The 20,709-nt window shown below is 38.3% G+C and overlaps 1 protein-coding gene across 29 annotated transcripts in view; it reads right to left on the bottom strand.

Annotated features, from left to right (window-relative positions):
* The window catches only part of ptprda (protein tyrosine phosphatase receptor type Da), a 128,953-nt gene that overhangs the window by 6,378 nt on the left and 101,866 nt on the right, over positions 1-20,709 (bottom strand). For 11 of the 29 annotated variants that reach the window (XM_086165884.1, XM_086165886.1, XM_086165898.1 and 8 more), the window contains 9 exons: positions 18,241-18,252; positions 17,695-17,807; positions 15,697-15,738; positions 15,069-15,166; positions 12,457-12,580; positions 9,285-9,460; positions 7,723-7,842; positions 7,455-7,609; positions 840-1,125 (listed from right to left, as the gene is read on the bottom strand). In XM_086165884.1, coding sequence (XP_086022010.1) covers positions 840-1,125; positions 7,455-7,609; positions 7,723-7,842; positions 9,285-9,460; positions 12,457-12,580; positions 15,069-15,166; positions 15,697-15,738; positions 17,695-17,807; positions 18,241-18,252 — 1,126 coding nt within the window. The remainder of the gene's footprint in view (positions 1-839; positions 1,126-7,454; positions 7,610-7,722; positions 7,843-9,284; positions 9,461-12,456; positions 12,581-15,068; positions 15,167-15,696; positions 15,739-17,694; positions 17,808-18,240; positions 18,253-20,709) is intronic. The other 18 variants (XM_086165895.1, XM_086165896.1, XM_086165908.1 and 15 more) reach the window with 3 other exon arrangements.

Raw genomic sequence — 20,709 nt, 5'->3', positions numbered from 1 at the left:
AGGGGGTTTTACAAGATAAAGATATGAGTAATGTAATTCCATGCTTGCCATTGGAATTAGGGAAAAATCCAAGGCATAATATATTCCACAAACCTGCTGAAAAAAAATCTACAATGTAATGGCTCATTGTATGCTGTGGGTAAAAACACTTTAATGAAACTGTGAAATGGAATATGAATCAAAGCAATTTCTATCACTGCTTTAAAAAAATAAAAAAAAATAAATAAAAGCCATCTATGATGGCAGTAGCGTGGTGTAATCTGATCTGTTTATCATCTGTTAGTGGATTCGGCATCCATCAGAGTGAAATAAAGTAGATGCGTGATAAGCAAGGCAATGTCATGTATACAGCAAAAGTGCAGATGGCTGAATAAGGTTGGCTAGGGCTCACATTATAAATGCAGAATATATTGTCTAAGTGCTCTGTCAACTCTTCTGTGTGGTGGAGGAAACCTGTGTTTGGCATTTTCATGTAAACTGAGGCACAATTTACCCCAGGAGCAATGGAAGGTGAACCCGGAGGGAGAATTTTCCCCTGTTGAATTATCCAGTCAACTAACTGGAATAGGAAGGAAACCACAGGCACCACATTGTCTTGTGGGCTTAATGTGAGCTGGAAAAGTTTGGGGAGTTTGGCTGACATTGACCAGCTAATGACACTGAAATTTGTCCTGATTTGGGACATAGAGATGCACAGAAGCTGTTAAGTCTGTTGTGAAACCTTTTGTCATGGCACTTTTGTGTGAATGAATATTGATGTCTGCAAGTATGGTGCACATTCTGTGGTTAAACATTAAACTGAAATTGATTGCAGTTTTTTTTTTTCGAGACATTTGTACCTTAAACTCAAGTTCCATGCCAGTGACATTTTCTCCACCTTCTATTTGTGTCAGTTTCTGGATGTAAGCAAATAGGTTTCTGGCGGGCACTTCAGTGGTGCCGCAGTTGACAGCCTCCTGGAGAGCATCATGTATGAATACATACTGGTCCTCTGTTTGCACCATATAGTTGCGCTGGGCACGCATTAGCGTTACATGCCCATAGATATCCACGGTCTTCTCGTGCTTGATACGTTCCAGCATGGCATCAATCACAATGAAGCAACCTGTGCGTCCCACTCCAGCACTGTAGACAGAAACAAAGAAACAAAGAAAAAAAAATTATGTTATTCGCAGGTGAGCTTGAGCTCTGTATCTTTCTCACACATTTTAAGGAGAACTCACACAATACCTACAAGAAAAAACAGAATTTTGTTTAATATGGCTGGTGTGGTCAATGACCCATTGGAGGCACATTTGACCATTCTTTATTTGATTGTCCAGGACTTGTGTAAAAACTGTTTAAAAGCAGTCAGTCCATCACAATCTTATTTCCCTTTTCTGTTAAGTCCAAGGCAGAGCAAGGAGAGCATTTCGATTCCAAAACCGAAAAAAGAAAACAAAATAAAAAAAAAACTGATTTGCTGCAAAAGAACCTTTGAATTTTTGACATATTTCTAGTGAGCAATACGTGTTTGGTTTCGATTTCAAATCTGTTTGTGTTTTAAAATAAAGATGCAGATTTCTCTGCAGAATTACACTGGAAGGCTGTGTATCCTTGCTAAACATTAGTGTTCCCTTGATCCCGGGGATGCGTTCATCATTATTGGACTGACCATTTTGTTCTGATCGTAATTAAACCTGAAGTGGCACTATCACGAGTGAGGGGTTGGGCAACGTCTTAAGGGGGCTCATTGCTAGCTTTACAATCTAGTCTTACTCCTTTGGACCCCACCTGAACCCTCTATCTCATCAGGACTTATCACTTATGTAACAGTGACATTTAACCATCAACTCAGATTTGAAAACTGCAACCACGAAAACAAAATTTCAATAAAAGGAGACTATTTTGAGTGTGTGGTATTTTAAAGGTTTCGTTAACATGCTTTTGTGAAGTGCAGGTGGCTTTAATTAATGAGAAATGATAAACGCAGTACTTCAAAATGTCAAGAGCTTTACCAGAGAAACTGAACAGGAGGTCTATTCGTTAAAAAAATCCTATGGGCAGATTATACATTCATTCAACATACAGGAGCGTAAAAGCACTCTTACAATGACTGAAATATTTTAGTTTGTCTAGCTAGCTTGAAAGAAACTGCATCAGTCTGGCCCACTTACTGACAGGAGATGTCTCAGTCCTATGCATTTTATGTATTAATAGCACATGCCTCTATTGCTAAAATCTTTTCTGCTGACATATAACTTATATTAGGGTGAAAGGATGGTGTTAAATCGTGTTTGTTAACTGTCCTCCTGCGAAGCACAGGTCTGACAGGACAAGTCCTTGTACTAGGCACTCAAAAGCAAATAGGTCATTCAATCCATTAAGCTGACATGCCTATGAGGTGTGAGCCTTGCTCCTGTGTCTCTTGACTCTGATAGAGTATTTGTTTTTCATTTGCTCTAAGGAACACGGAAAGGGTTGAGAATGAAGACTCAAGAGGGAATAAAGTTAGTCCCCGGGGGCCAAGTCTGCTTAATGTGCCATGATGCATTAGAACTGTGCAGCGAATGGAAAACGGGCACATATGGGAATCATTGGCTTTAACAAATGATCTGATGATCACTTGGAAAAAGGCTAACATTGGCTGAATGACACCAAATTTATTTCACTCTTATTTCTAATATAATGAAGACCTTCACATATTCAAAGGTGAAAGAATTACGCTACAATTTAAAAGAGAAGTATCTAAATAATTAAGACTCCCCCACAAGACTGGGAAAATGCCGGTCCTTGGGTGGACGATGCAGAATATTGTTTTTTTTTGTTTTTTTTTTTTCCCTTTTTACCCCAGCTGTTTTCATTTGAAAACATGTTACACTGCAGACCTGAATGTAGAAAAGTGATGGCCTTTGAGAGTGGAAGTGACAGAATGACAGAACTGAGCTTACATAGTCAAAGACACAGAAGGATGAGGAAGGAGCTGAGAACAGGAGAGATGTTGCCAGTTGTAGTCACATTGTCGATCTCAAATTCATTTTCTAAAAGTGATACGCAGAGTAACCAGAGTTGTAAGGGGAAAGCCATCAGTGTGTGTACGGCAGTTAAAGGAGAGCTGGCAGAATTATTGCACTAATGGCCTGACACTGATTTTTCAGCCAGTCAAGACCAGCTGCTTTAGACGTCGACACATATTAAGTGCCAGGCTAATATGCGTACCAGAAGTTTCGGGGACAGGAGAAGTCAAAGAAAGTGCAGTGTAAAATACTGCTGCAATAAGCCTTGAGAAGATAAAGAAAGAGGAGCAGTGAAAGCAATTACATATGTATTGTTAGCAAATCTCTTGCTGTCAGCAAACTTGTCATCATTTCCTCTGCTTACTGAACATGTACACACACACACACACACACACACACACACACACACACACACACACACACACACACACACCAGTATCAATCCATGGCTGTTAATGAAGTCAATAATGATTTGTCAAAAAAGTCAATTACTTCCCAACTGAAGGTATTGGGCTCACTTTGGCAGGACATCAGTCCTGTCAAAGTGAGTAAGCCAGTATGCAGGCTCTCTTTGTTTACTTCCTATCCTTAAAACACCACTGGATGGTGTTGACTGCAGATTTCTTGATATTGAACACCCATAAGACAACTGCCTTTGCTGAAAACAAGGCCATAATCAGCTCAGCCTGGCAGTAATATTCTGAAGTGGCCCCTTTCCTTATGACTGCATGTGTTAGGGTCTATCTTAGGCTCAGTGGTACTGTGGAAATCTTACCAATTGTTATGATATAAAAAGTCTCCTTGTAGAAATTGCTTAGAAGTTGAAATATCTAATTCCTAAACCTTTGACCACAACTATGGACAACAGTCTTTGCCAGATATTGTCTCACTTTACAGGTGGTCTTCACTTAACGATGGGGTTATGTTCCAAGCGGTCTGTCGTTAAGCGAGATTGTCATTAAGCGAAACACTGATTCTACCATACTACCGTACAGTATTTGGATACATATCGGCCATTAGTACTCACTCACAACTCTGCTTCCAGTGCATTCTGTGAGTATTTTAATTTTATTGCAAAGCCTGTCGTAACTCTGAGTCATTGTTAACTGAGTATGTTGTAAAGTGAGGAGCACCTGTATTCATCATCTACCAGCTGTGGTGAATCTGTAATCGGAGCAGCATATTTCAGAAACAAAGTATATAGAAAAGGTATTTTGCAAATATTAGTTGTCAATAAAAGGTCTATTTTTCCTTTCAGACAATTCATACTGACATTTGTGACATTTGCCTAAATATTTGGAAATGCCACATTATTTTAACCACATTTGTAGCCGTCGATTTCAAATGATATCCTGACAGTCAACCCAAGAAAATAAGGTAGTATAGACCAGTAATCTTCACAGCTTTCAGTACAATCTTTTGACCAGTTCTGAACACAAATCAGTCCTTTAACTGTGAGTCACTTAAAACCGGAAGTGAATATCAATAGCTGACAACCAAGCAACCAAAATTACATTGACAAAATATCATTCAAGTGTCCCATTAAAGATAAAAGAAACATTCTGATATGCTTATCTGGATTTAGCAAGCTTCAACCTGCTGTGATCATGCTAAACGCCATACATATTATAGAAGAGGTGGAGCCCAGAGTTTGTTCTGCCAATAACATTACATTCAGTATATAGTGGGAAAAATGCAGCCTCAGAGCAGCACTGGTCGGTGTCTCCCCGAGCCAGCCTCAGGGGGGCACGGAGCAGTGTCTCCCTGAGCCAGTCCCAAGCCTGGATAAATGCAAAGGGTTGCTTCAGGAAGGGCATCCGGCGTAGAACTTTTGCCAAAACCAAACATGCAAATCAACGATAATAACCAGATCATACTGGATTGGTTGAAGACCGGGTTAACAATGACCGCCATTGGTACCGATGACCTACAGGGTACCAGTGGAAATTGAGCTACTGTAGGTCAAAGAAGGAGAGGAGGAAGGTGTGATCGGAAGCAGAGAGAGAAGAGGAAAGGCAAGAGTCTGGGACTAAAAGTAGGGACTTTGAATATCGGGACTACGACAGGAAAAGGTAGAAAGTTGGTCGACATGATGCAGATAAGGAAGGTGGATATACTGTGTGTCCAGGAGACCAGGTGGAAAGGTAGTTAGACTAAAAGCTTAGGAGCAGGCTTTAAGTTTTACTATCATGGTACTGTTAGGAACGATCTGGAGGTGAAAAGAATGTCGGATAGACTTATAAGTCTAAAACTGGAAATTGAAGGTGTGAAGCTCAATGTTGCTAGTGGCAATGCCCTGCAGGTGGGATGTGAATTTGAAGAGAAGGAGAAGTTCTCGAATGAGTTAGATGAAGTGATACAGAAAATCCCCAGAAATGAGAGCGTGGTAATTGTTGCAGACTTCAATGTACATGTTGGTGAAGGCAATTGAGGGGATTAAGAGGTGATGGGCAGATTTGGTATACAGGATAGGAATGCAGAGGGACAGATAGTGGTAGATTTTGCAAAAATTATGGAAATGGCTGTAGTGAATCCTTTTTTCCAGAAAAAAAATCAGGAACATAGGGTAACTTATAAGAGCGGAGGTAGGAGCATGCAAGTAGACTGCATCTTGTATAGATGAGGTAACCTGAAAGAGATCAGTGACTGCAAAATAGTTTTAGGTGAGCGTGTAGCCAGACAGCATTGGATGGTGGTTTGTAGGATGACTCTGGTGACGAGGAAAATCAAGAGGACAAAGGCAGAGCAGATGACAAAGTTGTGGAAGCTGAAAAGGGAGGAGTATTGTATGGTTTTCAGGGAGGAGTTGAGAAAGGCTCTGGGTGGTCAGGGAGAGCTTCCAGATGATTGAACAACAGCTAGTGTTATCAGGGAGACAGGTAGAAGAGTATTTGGTGTCATCTGGAAGGAAAGTAGATAAGGAGACTTGGTGGTGGAATGCGGAAGTGCAGGAGTGTACACAGAGAAAGCGGTTAGCAAAGAAGAAGTGGGATACTGAGAGGGCTGAAGAGAACGGACAGGAGTACAGGGAGATACAACGTAAGGTAAAGATAGAGGTAGTAAAGGCAAAACAAAAGGGCGTACGATGACCTGTAAGCTTGGTTGGATAGGAAGGAGGGTGAGAATGATCTATACAGGTTGGTTAAAAAGAGAGATAATGATGGAAAGGATGTACAACAGGTTCGGGTGATTAAGGATAGAGAGGGAATTTATTGACAGATGCTAGAAGAGTAATGGGATTATGGAAAGACTACTTTGAAAAAGCTGATGAAAGTGGAAAATGAAAGAGAGGCAAGGGTAGAAGAGGTGACTATTGTAGACTACAAAGTAGCATAAATGAGTAAAACTGAAGTGAGGACCTTCTCTCCAAAACATCTAACATGAGCCATCCCTCTGATAGACTCATTGCTGATCCTCTCCATCCTGGTCATTCCCAAAGAGGACCTTAGCATTTTCATCTCTGCGACCTCTAGCTGTGCCTACTGTCTTTTTGTCATTGGAACTGTTTCCAGGCCAGCATACAATACAAGTTGATGAGCCATACAATGAAGTAATGGGATGGAGTAGTGGAAACTTGATTGTGAGCAGAAGTCAGCATTTGTGAACAGCAGTATGGCTTCATGCCTATAAAGAGTACTACAGATGCAGTATTTGCTTTGTATAAACTTAGGATATTCAATTGGAAGCAATTCCACAACTAGGTCTAATTAACTATGGCATGTGGTAATTCTAAATCTTCAGTAATCCACTGTCCTTTTTGTCACTTTCTGACACAAGTTTGTACCTATTACACCAGATCACTTAGTTTTCCTCCCTTTTTCAGACTTTTTTTCCTCATCACTTGGTCTCTACATGGGCCAACTGTTGACTCTGAGTTTGAGAAGAACCAGATGTCCATGCTATATCATTCCTCTGGTAGAAGTTAGGCAACTGATGGAGCCAAGGGAAGAAAAGTTAGAATGGAAGTTATTTGTTAAGATGCAACAACCCAGGGGGATAAGCCGAGGACTTGTGGGCTGCTGATATGCGACATTTATTGGTGTGGCAAGGAAAACTATAGGTCTGTCTGGGCTTTTTGTGTCAGTGTGTGGGAGGAGATGTTTGAGTTTGCTGAGGGCAATGACATAAGTACTGTTTGTTCTGTTATGCTGAAAGCACCTTCAGATTTAAAGTGGCTTCTGTGAAACCTGGTGGGCTAATTTGTTTGGGCTTATAGTGGGCCACAGTTTACTACCTGTCAAATGTGCTCAATTCTGCCTCAAATTTCCCTGGTCTTTCTCTTAGCATTACATATATGACTCACAAATTAAGTTAAAAATAACCGCGACAATACTGCTTTCCGTAATATGTATTCATATATTCAAGACAACAAATGGAGAGAGGGAAAAAATCAATTTCATGCTTCAAGATATTCTTAGTGTGTACACTGCTACAGAGTGAGACCATGTCTTTTTGTACCTGCAGTGTACCACCATGGGGCCTGCATCTGGGGGATTGCAAGCTTTCACCCGTCTCAGGAAAGCCAGGAACGGCGTGGGGTGCTCAGGCACCCCATGGTCTGGCCAAGCTGTGAACTGGAACTGCCTGACTTCTCTCTTCTCACTGGAACCATTCTGAATATGGGGATTGTGAAAAGGTCAGTGACAGCTATTTGACCCGCTTGATAGTTGTTGACAGGTCTAAGAGCCAACTCCAATGAATTACATACATACAGTATGACCCTTACTTTAAAAAGTGCAAATGTCCTGACACAGTAGGTGGCCAGCTCTACTGTGTCCAGCAGGGTCACTTGAATGAGTCCGTATGTCTCTGTCCCTCTTGTAGGCCAGTATTGGTCACATTTCACCTAAAAAATATGAGAATAAAACAATATTAGTAAATAATTCAATAGAAAAGATTTAGAAACAAATGGATATTCAAAAAAGTATTCAGGGGTGAGTTTATTCAGTACAACATTCTGCTTCATGACAAGAAAATCAACAGTCAAATAATATTGACGTATATCCCCAAAGTTGCCTCATTCCTGCTGACTGGATTTGATTTTATAATCAATGCGATGTCCACACACATTTTTATAGACCCAGCAATGCTATTAATTGTACCGCAACAGTCTATAATTACAGAGGTAGCCTGCTTCCATTATATTACAAACTCAGAGCTATCGTTGTTCAAGTGTACAGCTTTGTATCTTGGTGACTGCCTGTAAAACACCTCCATTTTAGCTGAGCAGACAACCCTTTTGTACTTGACAGGAAATAACTGCTATTGGTCACCTTGATGTTGTTTAGGGCAATGGTCCCCACCTTTTTTGTACCAGGGACCGGTTTTAGGCGTGAAAATGTTTCCGTAGAATGGTAAGAGGTGCGGGGGTTCAAATAATAAAAACCTTTGTCAGTTCACAGTATTTAATCTGAATATAGTAATTACACTTTAAATTAGGCAATTAGGATATGAAGTGTGGCAGTAAGGCGAAGGTGGAAACAGTTGTTTTTTTCCAAATAAGATCCAGAAGGTCTAATGACAAAAATGTACCAAAAAAAGATTTTCTTTGTAGACTGGTACCAAATGATCCACAGACTGGTGCCAGTCTGGGTACGACTGGTTTCGAAAACACCTTCACTCAATTTGATTTAAAACATTTAAAAAATCTGCATACTCCATCTGTTGCACTGGAATGCTTATGTATCAAGTGTATGATCAAAGAATGTATAACAAGGAGCATTGTTAACATTCAGCCCAGGGGTAATGGAATTATTGTGAAAAAAAAAATGAAAATAAGAGGTTTACAGATTGAGAGGATATTGGGTCGAAATATGTCTTGGAATTGAGTTTCAGCACATGTTATCATTGTGCTAGAATCTAGGGAAAGGCATATACAGTAAGTGTGAGGGTTACTAACTCACATGGCTAGTGTAAAATTTTCATGCATTCAAAGGCTGGTAGATGTGGTAGAAGTATAAATTCATTTTGACTAAGAAATATGTTCATGCAGAATATATCATGAATGCATTAAGAGATACTGTCATACGTAAATCAAGGATATAGTTTGGAAATTATAGAAGAGAGACATTTGCTGACATCCTTATACAGCAATTGTTGTGTTTTGATTTGAGGTGGAAAATAAATCATTGAAAATTGTGTTTTTAGAATAATATTCAAAATAACAAACAAATATACACACCCTACATTACATTTAAATATTTTTGCAACACTGAATGAATCTAGGTGAAGTGTGTCACAGGGTTATGCTCATGCCTTTTTTTCCATATCTGTATTTATTACACTTACCCTAGATCTTTCCTCCAGCTTCGTCATCATGACAATGATGGCACTCCTTTGCTCCCAGATCATTCTCCAGAATTCACCGAATGTCTCTGGAAGAGACCCTTGGGTGGCAATGTATGCATTCTGCTTTCTGTAGCCGTCAATGTAGTTTGCATTCATATAGTCGCTGCCTGGGATTCCTGAAAAAAATAAGGTGCGACAAGATATGTCAGGCATGTCGAGAAACGAGTGCAAATAACGCAGAATGATAATCAGGCATATCTACACTGTTTGTGAGACAGTTAATCATGATTATCACTGTATAAAAGTAGTTGATTCAAGCGAAGCAGCAAACCCTTTTCATTTGTTTGTCTTTGTTTGTCTGGCAAATATACTAATATACTTAGTATACACTAAATATACTTTGCAGTTCTGGCAAATATACTAATCATGTATGTATATCTTTTTAGGACAATTAAAGTAGAATTGAAAATTATTATTTCACTGTCGTTTAAAATACATAGAAGCAAATATACCAAGATTTCCTTAAAATAAGTGTGATTTTCCAAAGTTCCTAATTATTTGTGTTGGTAATTTCTACTTCAGTATTAAACAAAATTACCATGATTATAATTTTTTTCATATTATGGAGGCCTCATTGCCAGTCTGCCCTATTTCCTCAAATTAGCTAAGTTGACTCCACATTTGTGTTTATTTCGATAAAGCCGTCCAGTGGACCAGTACTGCAAGTCATAAAGATTGGTATTTTCGATCAAGAACACATTTAAATCTGCAGTTTTGTGTCTCTCTCCCATATCTGCAGCTGACTAGCAGATAAAGCTCAGTCTGCGAGTCTATCATCTCCCATGGAGAAAAACAAACAAACAAAATACGGGCAATACAATTTTCCTTCCCCTTCTTTCTCCTCTTTTCCTTTGCTTATATTAAATGAAAGGCACAGCAGCCTTTTTGAATCTTGGGGAAAGAGACAGAGCTGACAGCTAGTCAATGCTTTAGGACCGGCAGTTTAGGGGCTCCGTGCACACATGGTCGACCAAGATAAGTCTCATCTGCATGGATGCCACGTCTCAGAGAATCCCCTCACTCCAACTGCCTCCTCTCCCCAAGGCTTCCTTTTACTCCCAGGTAACTTACTCAACAAAAAAAAAGAAAATGAAAATGGAGAGTGGACACATTCAAAAATCCATCCATATTTTCTTCCTCCCCAAATAATTATCAGTCCACACTAATAAACATTAGATTTCCATGATGGACAAGGGCTAAAACAATTAAGCACATTTTGTTTTCAATGTTTGAAGGAAAAAAAAAACATAACTGTGGTGTAGAGAAGTGGGCAAATTGTTTAATGCTCATTCAGCAAGAGATTTGTCTTTCTGCTTCTGTCATTCAGGATGTGTATAAATTCTAGATATTACTCTGTCAACATAATAATTTATCCTTTATTAATCCCTAGTGGGGAAATTCGTTCTCTGCAATTAACCCATCATGAATGAACCATTAGCAGTAGGCTGCCGTCCACCTGCGCCAGGGGAACAGTTAGGGGTTCAGTGTCTTGCCCTGAACCCCTATACATATTTGGAAATGAAAATAGCAAAAATTATTCAAAACTATTACTTATAAGCCCTTATTGTACCAATGGCAGTGACTGACCTTGTTTTTAGTTGCAGATTTTGAAGCAGTTCAGTGTTGATTTTAGGGCATTCTGGATTGGCAAAATGACCAGTTGTATAGATGCGCTTGACTGTCAGATTTTAAAACTTATTCAGTCATAATTTGTTGAAAATTCTCAAATCAAAACATACCCGACACTGTTTTGTTCTGCATCATCATTTTTCCTTTTCCGTGAAAATAATGTACCAATATAGTTTCTTGATGGGATTTGGGGAAATAATGCTTGCTGAAACCCATACCTAAAATTAAATGATGAAGAGGGGTGATTTTCCCTATTTGAAGGATGGTAGAAACTCCAAAGATAAATTAATATAAATGTTGGATAAATGCATGTTTTGTGTGGTCAGGCAACTTTACAAGAAGTGCTTTTTCAGTTGCCAGAAGTCGACATCATCAGGTATGTCATTACAATTTAAGTCCCAAAATTTACAGCATCGGATCACCCTAACTTCAAAGATTCTGCTGATCCCCACATCAATAAATACTGAAAGTAGCCATTTTTCTAATTCTGATGTCAAATCCTTTTTGATTCAAAGACCTCAATCATAGTAAACAATAGAAGTATTGCTTGCCAAAGGATTTTGTCTAGGATTTAGATGGAAAAGAGAGAATCCCTTATGTCCCTGGCTGAGAGTCCCCTGGCTGAGAAACACTTACTCCAGCACAAAGTCTTGCAATTGTGCTTATACTCTCAGCTAATGGAGTTCTATAAAGACCGAAAGTATTTATTTTTTGAATGACCACAAAAGGCTCAAGTTTTTATCTGCCATTTTCTGTCATAATATTCATTTGACTTTGTTTTCCTCTCTCCTCCAAGGGAGCTCCTCAGTGAAAATGGTTAATTAATACCTTTGTGTGTCTGCATGCATTCACTTTTAGCCAAAAAACCAGGGAAGGCACCCCGATAGACTTTACAAAATGGCCTTTTGTTTCGCTGAAGCTGAACTTTATATGTCAACCTTAAATGTTCACTTGATGCTAGAATAATGAAAAGGAAGCAAGCAAAAAAAATCAACAACACTGAACCAAATGGAGCCCATAAATACATCTTTGCATTCTGTTGCTATAAGTATTTTTTGTCCTTCTTTACTAATGCAGTATGAATTGTAAATCATAGTTGTTTGAGCTTGGATTTTTTCTCATATTTATGTTTGGTTTCCTGGGGTGAATTAGAGTAAAGAAGCAACCCATCACTTCATTCAAAATGTAACAGTTAAACACAAAAGATCCACCAGGCATCAAGTCAAACCAATGCATTTCTAGGAAATTCAGGTGATTGTTTAGTCTGACTTGAATGTTAAGCTCAACACTGCAAGGGAAAATTGGCTATTTCAAAAGCCATCTATTTCCTTGCAAGCACCTGAGGCATGAAAGCAAATAAGTAGTCTGACATACGGTTGAAATACAATCCAAAAGTACAGTGTGATTTTGCTCCTGAAGTCTAACAGATATCCCTGTATGGGCTGTCTGCAGATCCATGAAGCAGATGGGGGGAAGGGCATACCGTCGATGGCAGAGAGCAAGACTCTGGAGTGGTCATAGGCAATCACATTGGCATATCTGTTCTTTGGTTTGTTGACCTCCAAGTTAGAGTGCTCCCAGGTAAACTGCTGTCCGGGATCAATAGACTGCAATGGAGGAAAAGAGTCAACCAATATTGAAAATAAATATTTTCAATAAATACAACTTGCATTGTTATTCAAGACCACAACTGCATATAAGGTGCAACATATCAAATCAATTTTCACCAGTGTATTGATCATGTATAAAGCAGATAATTTATGTACTTGTTGAGTGATTTACAGTATGCACACTTCCTAAGATTGTGTGTTTTTAATTAGCAATTTTTATTCATTTTTCTCCTTTTGCCTGAATAGACTTTCCTTTCAAGGTTATATTGTCAAGTAGTTTTGGTACTTTCAAGTGGTGTCTAAAACATTTCTAGTGAAATAAAAGAAAATTAATCTCACCTTATTCACGAGAAAACATCAAAATCTTTCTTTTTTTATTTTCTGGCAAGTTATAAATGGGCATAGCAGCTCTGAAATTTGAATGCAGATTCATACTAACAAACAGCCTATAAAGTGCCACTTGTGAACTGGTTATCTGTTAAATTGATCATGCTTAGTTATTTTCCCAACAACATGAAAAAAGAAATAAATAGACGGAATCCTTGTTTGGCTTGCACTCTACTAATGATTTTTGTACTGCATCACAATCATGGATGCCCTTCAGAAAATTTAAGAATCTAAATTATGTCTAAAGGAAATATTGAGTCTAACTTCCCATCAGGGAAAATGTCACCTTCTCAGTTTGAGGACAATCCATTTAACTCTTTGACTAGGACTTCAGTTAACTCCTTTGGTATGGAGATACTATTAAACAAATATTGAGGCCACAATTTTATAAATTTCATAGAAAATGAAAGTGGAATTAAATAAAGAGACAAACGGATTTTGTCTGTATTTTTCATTTAATCAATGCTATGGTATGACACATACTGCTGTCCCTAACATGAGGCTAGTTTAAACACAATTTTAAATCTGAGTCCTTTTCAACATTTTATATTAGTGACTGATGAAAGTCAACAAACAGGTATAATATAAAAGGGACAATACCAAAGTGCTGCATTATAATCCAACGGTAGGATGTAAAAAAAAAAAAAGGGTATGCAATTTTATTTAGGATAGACAATTTAAGGAAGGAAAGTGAGCGTTGATTCTGTTTTTGTCAGGAACTTAATGACCATCTGCTATAATCAGAATCAGCTGCTATACTGCAACAATACTTTGTTGATCCTGGGAGAAATTGAGGATATCATTGCTTTGTGAAAGTTTGCATCTACCTCTGTTTAGAATGACGAAGTCACTCATTTCCATGTAACATATACACAACTCTACTGCAACACCATAAAACCGTCATATGAAATGTAACTGAAATTCTTTATATATAGATATCAGCTAGACCAATAATAAGCAATTGAATAATCATTGGCAAAACCCTATATATTGTACAAAATGAGGAGTTGAAACACATTAACAAAGACATTGCTTATGATCGCACTCTATATTTTATTGTGCCGAGAAAATTGCTTTCAACTGTTCTCAATTATAAACTATGAAAATGAAATTCAATGTACTTAAGCTTCAATTATTATTGGACAGCTTGGCAAGCAACCCCATTACCACCTCAGATTTTAGAGAAGCTGTAGGACAGACAGAGAAATAGTCAGATGAAGAGTGACTGTTTCTGTTTCTCACACTGCCAATGAAAGGACTTCTGGTTTTCCTTTTTTTAGAAATCTTCAAGTGCATTATACGGCAACAATTAGAATAATTTATTTCAACCTTAAAATACTACAGTAATATTTTAAGTACTTTTATTACAGCGAATAACAGCATTCAAAATTATGACTATTTTCACCATGAAGCTTTTTTCTTATCGGCATTGAATAAGCATGGCGTAATGACTCAACAAAGTCAAGACTTAAACACGGTGTTGTCAGTGTGTCGTTGGATTTGCTAGTTTCATAACAGATTGTAAGCAATTAAGTGTCTGAGTTCTGAACCATAAACAATGTTAAAATTCTCATTTATTCAAATACATCAATTATAAAGGTTTATAATATGGTTAAGTGAACTTTACAGCTCCTGTGAGCTTGTAGGGGTTCTTAGGATTATGGACACTGTTATTTGTTGAGAAGACTTTGCCCTATGGTCCCTTTGCAAAATATCATATTCCTCATTGATATACACAGTTGCTTTTGACACAGTATTTATCAATAAAGACTAGTATTATTCCTATATTTGAGTACGGGTCTTTTCAGACACTTCTTACTGAGTGTATTGTTGGTCAAATGTCTTTTTTCGTCGATGAGTTTGACTTGTATTTACTGCAATAATAGTCAAACTAAAACACAAATGGTGGTTCAGTTACGTAATATCACTGAGTTGGTACAACTGTAGGGCCTTGGAGGTTAAAGTTGAATGTAATTCTTAACAAAAGGGACTCAACCAGACTGTATTTGGTGCTCATTGCAGTAAAATATTGCAGATTAAAAAGTTGCGTTTTTGTATTTTTAAACATACTACAGACTGGCTTTGAAAAACAAATTACCTCATATTCTTGGGAAAATTTGAGGTTGTCATTAGCTTTCAGGCGCTCCAGGTGATCTGCCAGGTCCATGACGGGGATCGGAGGGTGACTAGCCATACCTGTCAGCCAGACAGAACTGTGGGTCAGTCACCTGTTTTACGTGGGAGTATCACCAGGACACAAGCAAACTTTAGATAAGCAGCATGTGTGTTTCATAGAGGAATGAAAGAGTGGATCGTGTTAGGCTAGTTTGTTCACTCAAAGCACTGGCCATGCTCAAAGAGGATGTGGACACAGAAGCCAATGAGAAGTCATAGAGCATAACTCGCCCCACTGGCACTCTCCCTATTGAGAGAGAAGAATGTTATTCACACATAAAGCTGCGGTGGAAAGTTAGCATGGGATACAGACACAGACACACAGATTCCCCACAAAAATAGAAAAAAAGACATTGAAAATGTTAGGCCAGATGTAGAAGTCTGCTTTGAGTGATGACATGTTTTCAGGCTGTCATTTCAAACTCCGCCTCCTTTGATGTAACAGCATTGGTGAATTAGATGAGGGATGATGAAAGTATAGGACTAGGCAGGAAAGAAGGGAATAAAAGCTTAAATAAATCATGTCAAATGTATAATCGAGACGAACTAACTTGACAAATGGAGGTTACTGGGGTGACTGGGCACACCTGTACCTGTGGAGGAGATGGCGGAGTAATTATATCCATGGCAGACATGATAGCAAGGTGACAACTAGTTACTTCACAAACAAAAGGTAGAAACTTGATTATAACACTTGATGATTTATGTGTATTCTAAATGGCCCATTCATTTGTTGCATATGACTCATGCAATAAGATTGCGTCAGCCTCCATGCTTATTTCATAGACATATGAGTAGAGGCAATAAAAATCCTAGCAGCACAGATGAAAGACGAGTGTGACCTAACATTCATTTTATCATAAGGATTCTGACAGGGTGATATACCACTTGCATAGTGTGCTGCATAAAGTTTCAGCATGCAGTCAAGTTTGCTTGACTTTGACAAGGTGAAGCTGACATTGGACAGTAACAGAAGGCAGTCGAGGTTCATACTGTTGAACAACAATACTGTTGTTCACTTGGAAACCACTTTGTACCAGCCTGTGGACCAAGTTCTACAACTTGAGAGTGCTGGTGCAATGTGTCGGTCTTCTGCCAAGCACTGAACTGATGTTTAATTTTGGTTGCTAGCACAAGTGGATATTAGCTAATGGAAGCAAGGCCTCATTTTCCCTCCCACTCACATCTCTTTGAATGACGGCAATGGGTGTTTCTATTACAACCCAGCACTCAAAATCCATTTCTGTCACTGGGGGGACAATGAAAGTGCCATTTCCAACACACTGTCGCTCAAACTTCAAGCGTCCTTAAGATGAAAATGTCCATTAAGAGGTAAAGAGGTGAAAAGGAGGGTAGAGAGGGAGAGAGGAGGGCTAATGTGGAAGTGTTTCTGGATGTAAGAGAAAGCGGTCCTGTGTTAGGAAAAAATGTTTAGTCTTTTTTAGATAGCAAGTAAGCCAAGATATTGGCTGATAGTGTGTGTGTGTGTGTGTGTGTGTGTGTGTGTGTGCGCGTGTTTGTGCGTGTGTGGTGGTTGAAGGTAATGGCTTAAGAGGAGAACTGTAATGGTCAAAGGATGTTTAAGATTAGTGAGAACCAAAATGAAAAATAGCCCCTAACAGACTGAAACAGCCAGTAATGCTCCTAACAACATTGAAGAGCTTTCATAAATATGTATAATCTTTTTTTTCAGGAATGAGCCTGCAGGGATAATTCATCCTCCATTCACAGTAACTGACCTGAAACATATGGCTTTGATATTACAACATTATTGGCAGTTTCTAAACACCTGCCCCAATGCAATTGATGCCAGAGTAAATCAAATAGCAGTTAAATGTGCTTTTTTTGGGTCAGGATAGTTCCAAAGATGCAAACGCTTTTACCAGGTGATAAATGGACTGTGACTCCACTATGTTTCTCCAGGCAAGATACAGCCACACGTGAGTCAAAGCATGACCACTGCCCCACTAGCAACCACTCACCTGATCACATTGAGTCAGAACAAGTTAGCATTCACATTTACAGCTTGTCACCAGTTGTTTTATTTTATTTTATTTCTGCTTTCAATTGGCTCCCATACAAATCAGGGCTGTGGAACAGTTTGTATATCTGTAACCTTCCATGCTGCTGTGACTCCAAGTATTAGGGCATCCAAAGCACAACTGTCTGAGTAAGCACAAGCCTTGATGACCTGGATAACCCAGGTGTTGATGAAGTTGACAGCTGTCATCAAGTTGTTAAGCTTGCATATCATGCACTTGAGTTTCCACAGAGAATTGTCTCCAGGGAAGACATTATCAATTTGACCCTGTGCACCTTCTCTACCACTTATCCACTGTGTACCTGCAAAGTGCTTCTCTCCTTTGAAGCGATTGGGGATTTTTAAGAAGTTATTATTGTGCCATGCTGTCAGCAGTGGTTCCAAATCAACTAATTGTCTGTGATTTGTTTAATATATTTTCTGTCCATGAGGAACCCCTTACGTTTTCATATTCAGTAGTAAATGAATAAATGATATGATCATCATTGGCTTGATGTTACACACTTACCAGGTGTTTGAAAGTTGAGACGCCGAAGTTCTACTGGGTCAGTGGGGTGATGCAGTGGCATTTCCTTGCTGTTCGGGAGACTGCCTTTCCTAGCTTCAGATTCTGCCCTTTTCCTGCAAAACAAGTAAAATTAGGCCATTATTCTCAAATCAATATTTACTTTCTGTTTTCCATTCCAAAATCTACTAACCGTATCAAATCATTTTTGTAAATGATGGGTGATCTGATAATTAAGCAGCTGGTTGGACTACTTAGAGTACATAATTTATTTTTATACTGTAATTTTTTAACAATTTTTTTTAACAATTTATTGTAAGAATTTTGACAAATGCTAAGATAACTGCTATCTCAGCGTTGAGATATCTTTAAAAGTAATTGCTGTAATTGAATAAAGCATGTTTTCCATGTTTATTTTGAGAAATACCCAATGGTTGTCACTATTTAATTGATTAAACCAACTGTGGTATTTGTTCAATATTTGTTAATACAAAATCTTCAAAATGGCTCCTGAATATTAGTTTGTCTCCACTTTGTTGTCATTCTTACCTGTCTGGTTTGCTGCTCCATTGGTTAGCAAGGAAAGAAATATCGACAAAACATTAATCAAACCTTTGGCTTGATAAATGCAAAATTAAATTAAGATAATTTTCTTTGGAACATGTGAATAATTGGCAACGTTACCAATCGTCAGCTTTTTGTGCAAGATTAGTAATGCTCCACTTTAGATGTTATGCTGTTTTGCAGCTCAGGGCTGTGTTTGAAATTCTACAGTTTGCCTGTGCAAATTAAATTTAAACATTGTATCTCTGCTTTTTCATGTGGTTTCATCTGATTGCAACTAATTGGAGCATAAAAGTCAAGACTACACTGCTAATCGCTGTTACATTTAATTTGATGATTAAATTAAATTTCAAAATTACAAGAATTTTACATGTAGCAATATAAATTCATTGTGATCCTGTTGTTTAATTTGTGTATAAAATCAGCATCTCCATTCTTTTAGTATATGTTGATGTTTTTGACTTTATTTTAATTTATCCATCTTATAGTTAATTTCATATTTTTTCACGTAGTATAATTGACTAATTTGTGTTTTCTGATGAAGCAGTACTATATCAATCTGAAACTTGTTCCCAGAGATCAATATAAGGTTGCTGTTGCCCTTTTGTTTGTCACAGAAGAACATTCAGCAATGTAAACATTGATCGCCCCGGGAACCGAATGTTCCCTAATATGGCAATGACAGTCTCTATGCAATCAATGAGTAAATGTTCCTAACACAAATGAGAACATTGACGTTTCTTCACACACTACATATATATATATATACATATATATATATACACCGTAATTCCAGACTATAAGCCACTCCTTTTTTCATACACTTTTAACACTATGGCTTGAACAATGATGTGGCTAATTTATGGATTTTTTGGGTTAACGAGATTCATGCCGCCAAAACATTTAGCCGCATCACATCAGATGAAATTACTGTGAAATTCTGAGGCTGTTCAATTCTGACAGCTTTAATGGTTTTAGTGTGCAGGAGGAAGAGGAAAATAGTGATCAGCTGGAGTAGGACAAAGCGGGGATCGAAAATGGATGGATGGACTTTTCCTTGTGTTATTTATCATTAATATAATAAAATTATACATTTTTCATCAGCTGTGTTACAGGCACGCAGCCTGCATTTCTAGTACGTATTTGTGGATGGTACCAGTATGCATTTAATTAAAAGTTAAAAAAAAAAGTATCTGTGTAAAGATATCATGTTACAACATGGACACTTGTGGTTTATCGACAAGTGCGGCCTATGTATGTACACATATATACTTATTTATTTTTAGCCAGTGTGGCTTATTTTCAGGTGTGCTTAACAGTCCAGAAATGACGGTAATCAATTTATCACCTTTATTCTGTCACGGCTAAATGTTGATACAAATGAATACCAAGGACAATCGGTTGTTAGAATCTGACTAGCTGCAATTATACATCTCTTACACTCTCAGGTGGATAATATTGATTTATTTTCCTCATCTCAATTAATGGTACTAAGTGTAGCTTTAACTACTGTCCTTGAATAACTGAGAAACTTAGGATGAGTGCAGTTAAGTATAAGATGAGAAATGATAAGACAGAAAAAGAACAATGTAAAATCATTGTATATTTCATATTTTATGAGTGTCAAGTAGAGCTGCAAGAGGTCAGATTCAGGTTCTAGTGCAGAGCTGGGTTCAATTGTGGAAACAGTAAGACGGGGGGGGGGGGGGGGGGGTCAGAGTGACTTGGATGGTTGCCTAAGGCCTCTCTGGAACAGCACATGCATGCACTGACATGCAGCAGATAGTCAAAGCTCTCAACTCCCACACTTGACTGATGCACAGTGACTGCATAAGGTCTGGCTAACACCAGGGGGTTTAACACATTTAAAAAAAAAAGGCTGTTTTGATTTGGTGCACCACTCATCATGTTTTCTACTGTTGTGCATGTGTTTGTGAGTGGGTGTTTGTGTGTCCACAGGGTAGATGGATGTTTCTGATTAACTTTCAGTCAACACACGTGTCTGTATGAAGGATTGTTGACGCCTGTATTTGATGGCTTTTATGCTTGAGGAACAGTGCAAGGAAACATAACCTATGATACAGACTTGAAGTGAAAGTGCTGCTGATGGAAAGGGTTTCGGATTGTAGGGATATCAGTATGCCTCAGACGTTCTTACATGTATTGCCTGTATCTGAATGTGATCATGAAAGATATGTGCCTGTTTCTTTTGTTATGGATTACAACATTTTCAATGTATATCAATAATACATTTGTTTTTATTCGTGGAAATACAGTACATTTGTATCGTGTATCAATGTCTTGCACCATGTGCTTGGAGTCAATAATAATAATGGTATTTTACAATATTAATGATGTAAGCTTGTGTGTGTGTGTGTGTGTGTGTGTGTGTGTGTGCCCAGGTGCGTGCGTGTGCATGCATGTGTTTGTGTGTCTGGCTCTGTGGAAAGATCA

Source organism: Fistularia commersonii, chromosome 19, assembly GCF_037954325.1.
Source record: "Fistularia commersonii isolate RoL2024-O1a breed Wild chromosome 19, RoL_Fcom_v1.0, whole genome shotgun sequence".
NCBI classification, from domain to species: Eukaryota; Metazoa; Chordata; class Actinopteri; order Syngnathiformes; family Fistulariidae; genus Fistularia; species Fistularia commersonii.
The sequence above is the reverse complement of the archived record's forward strand: the minus strand, read 5'-3'. Positions and strand labels throughout refer to the sequence as shown.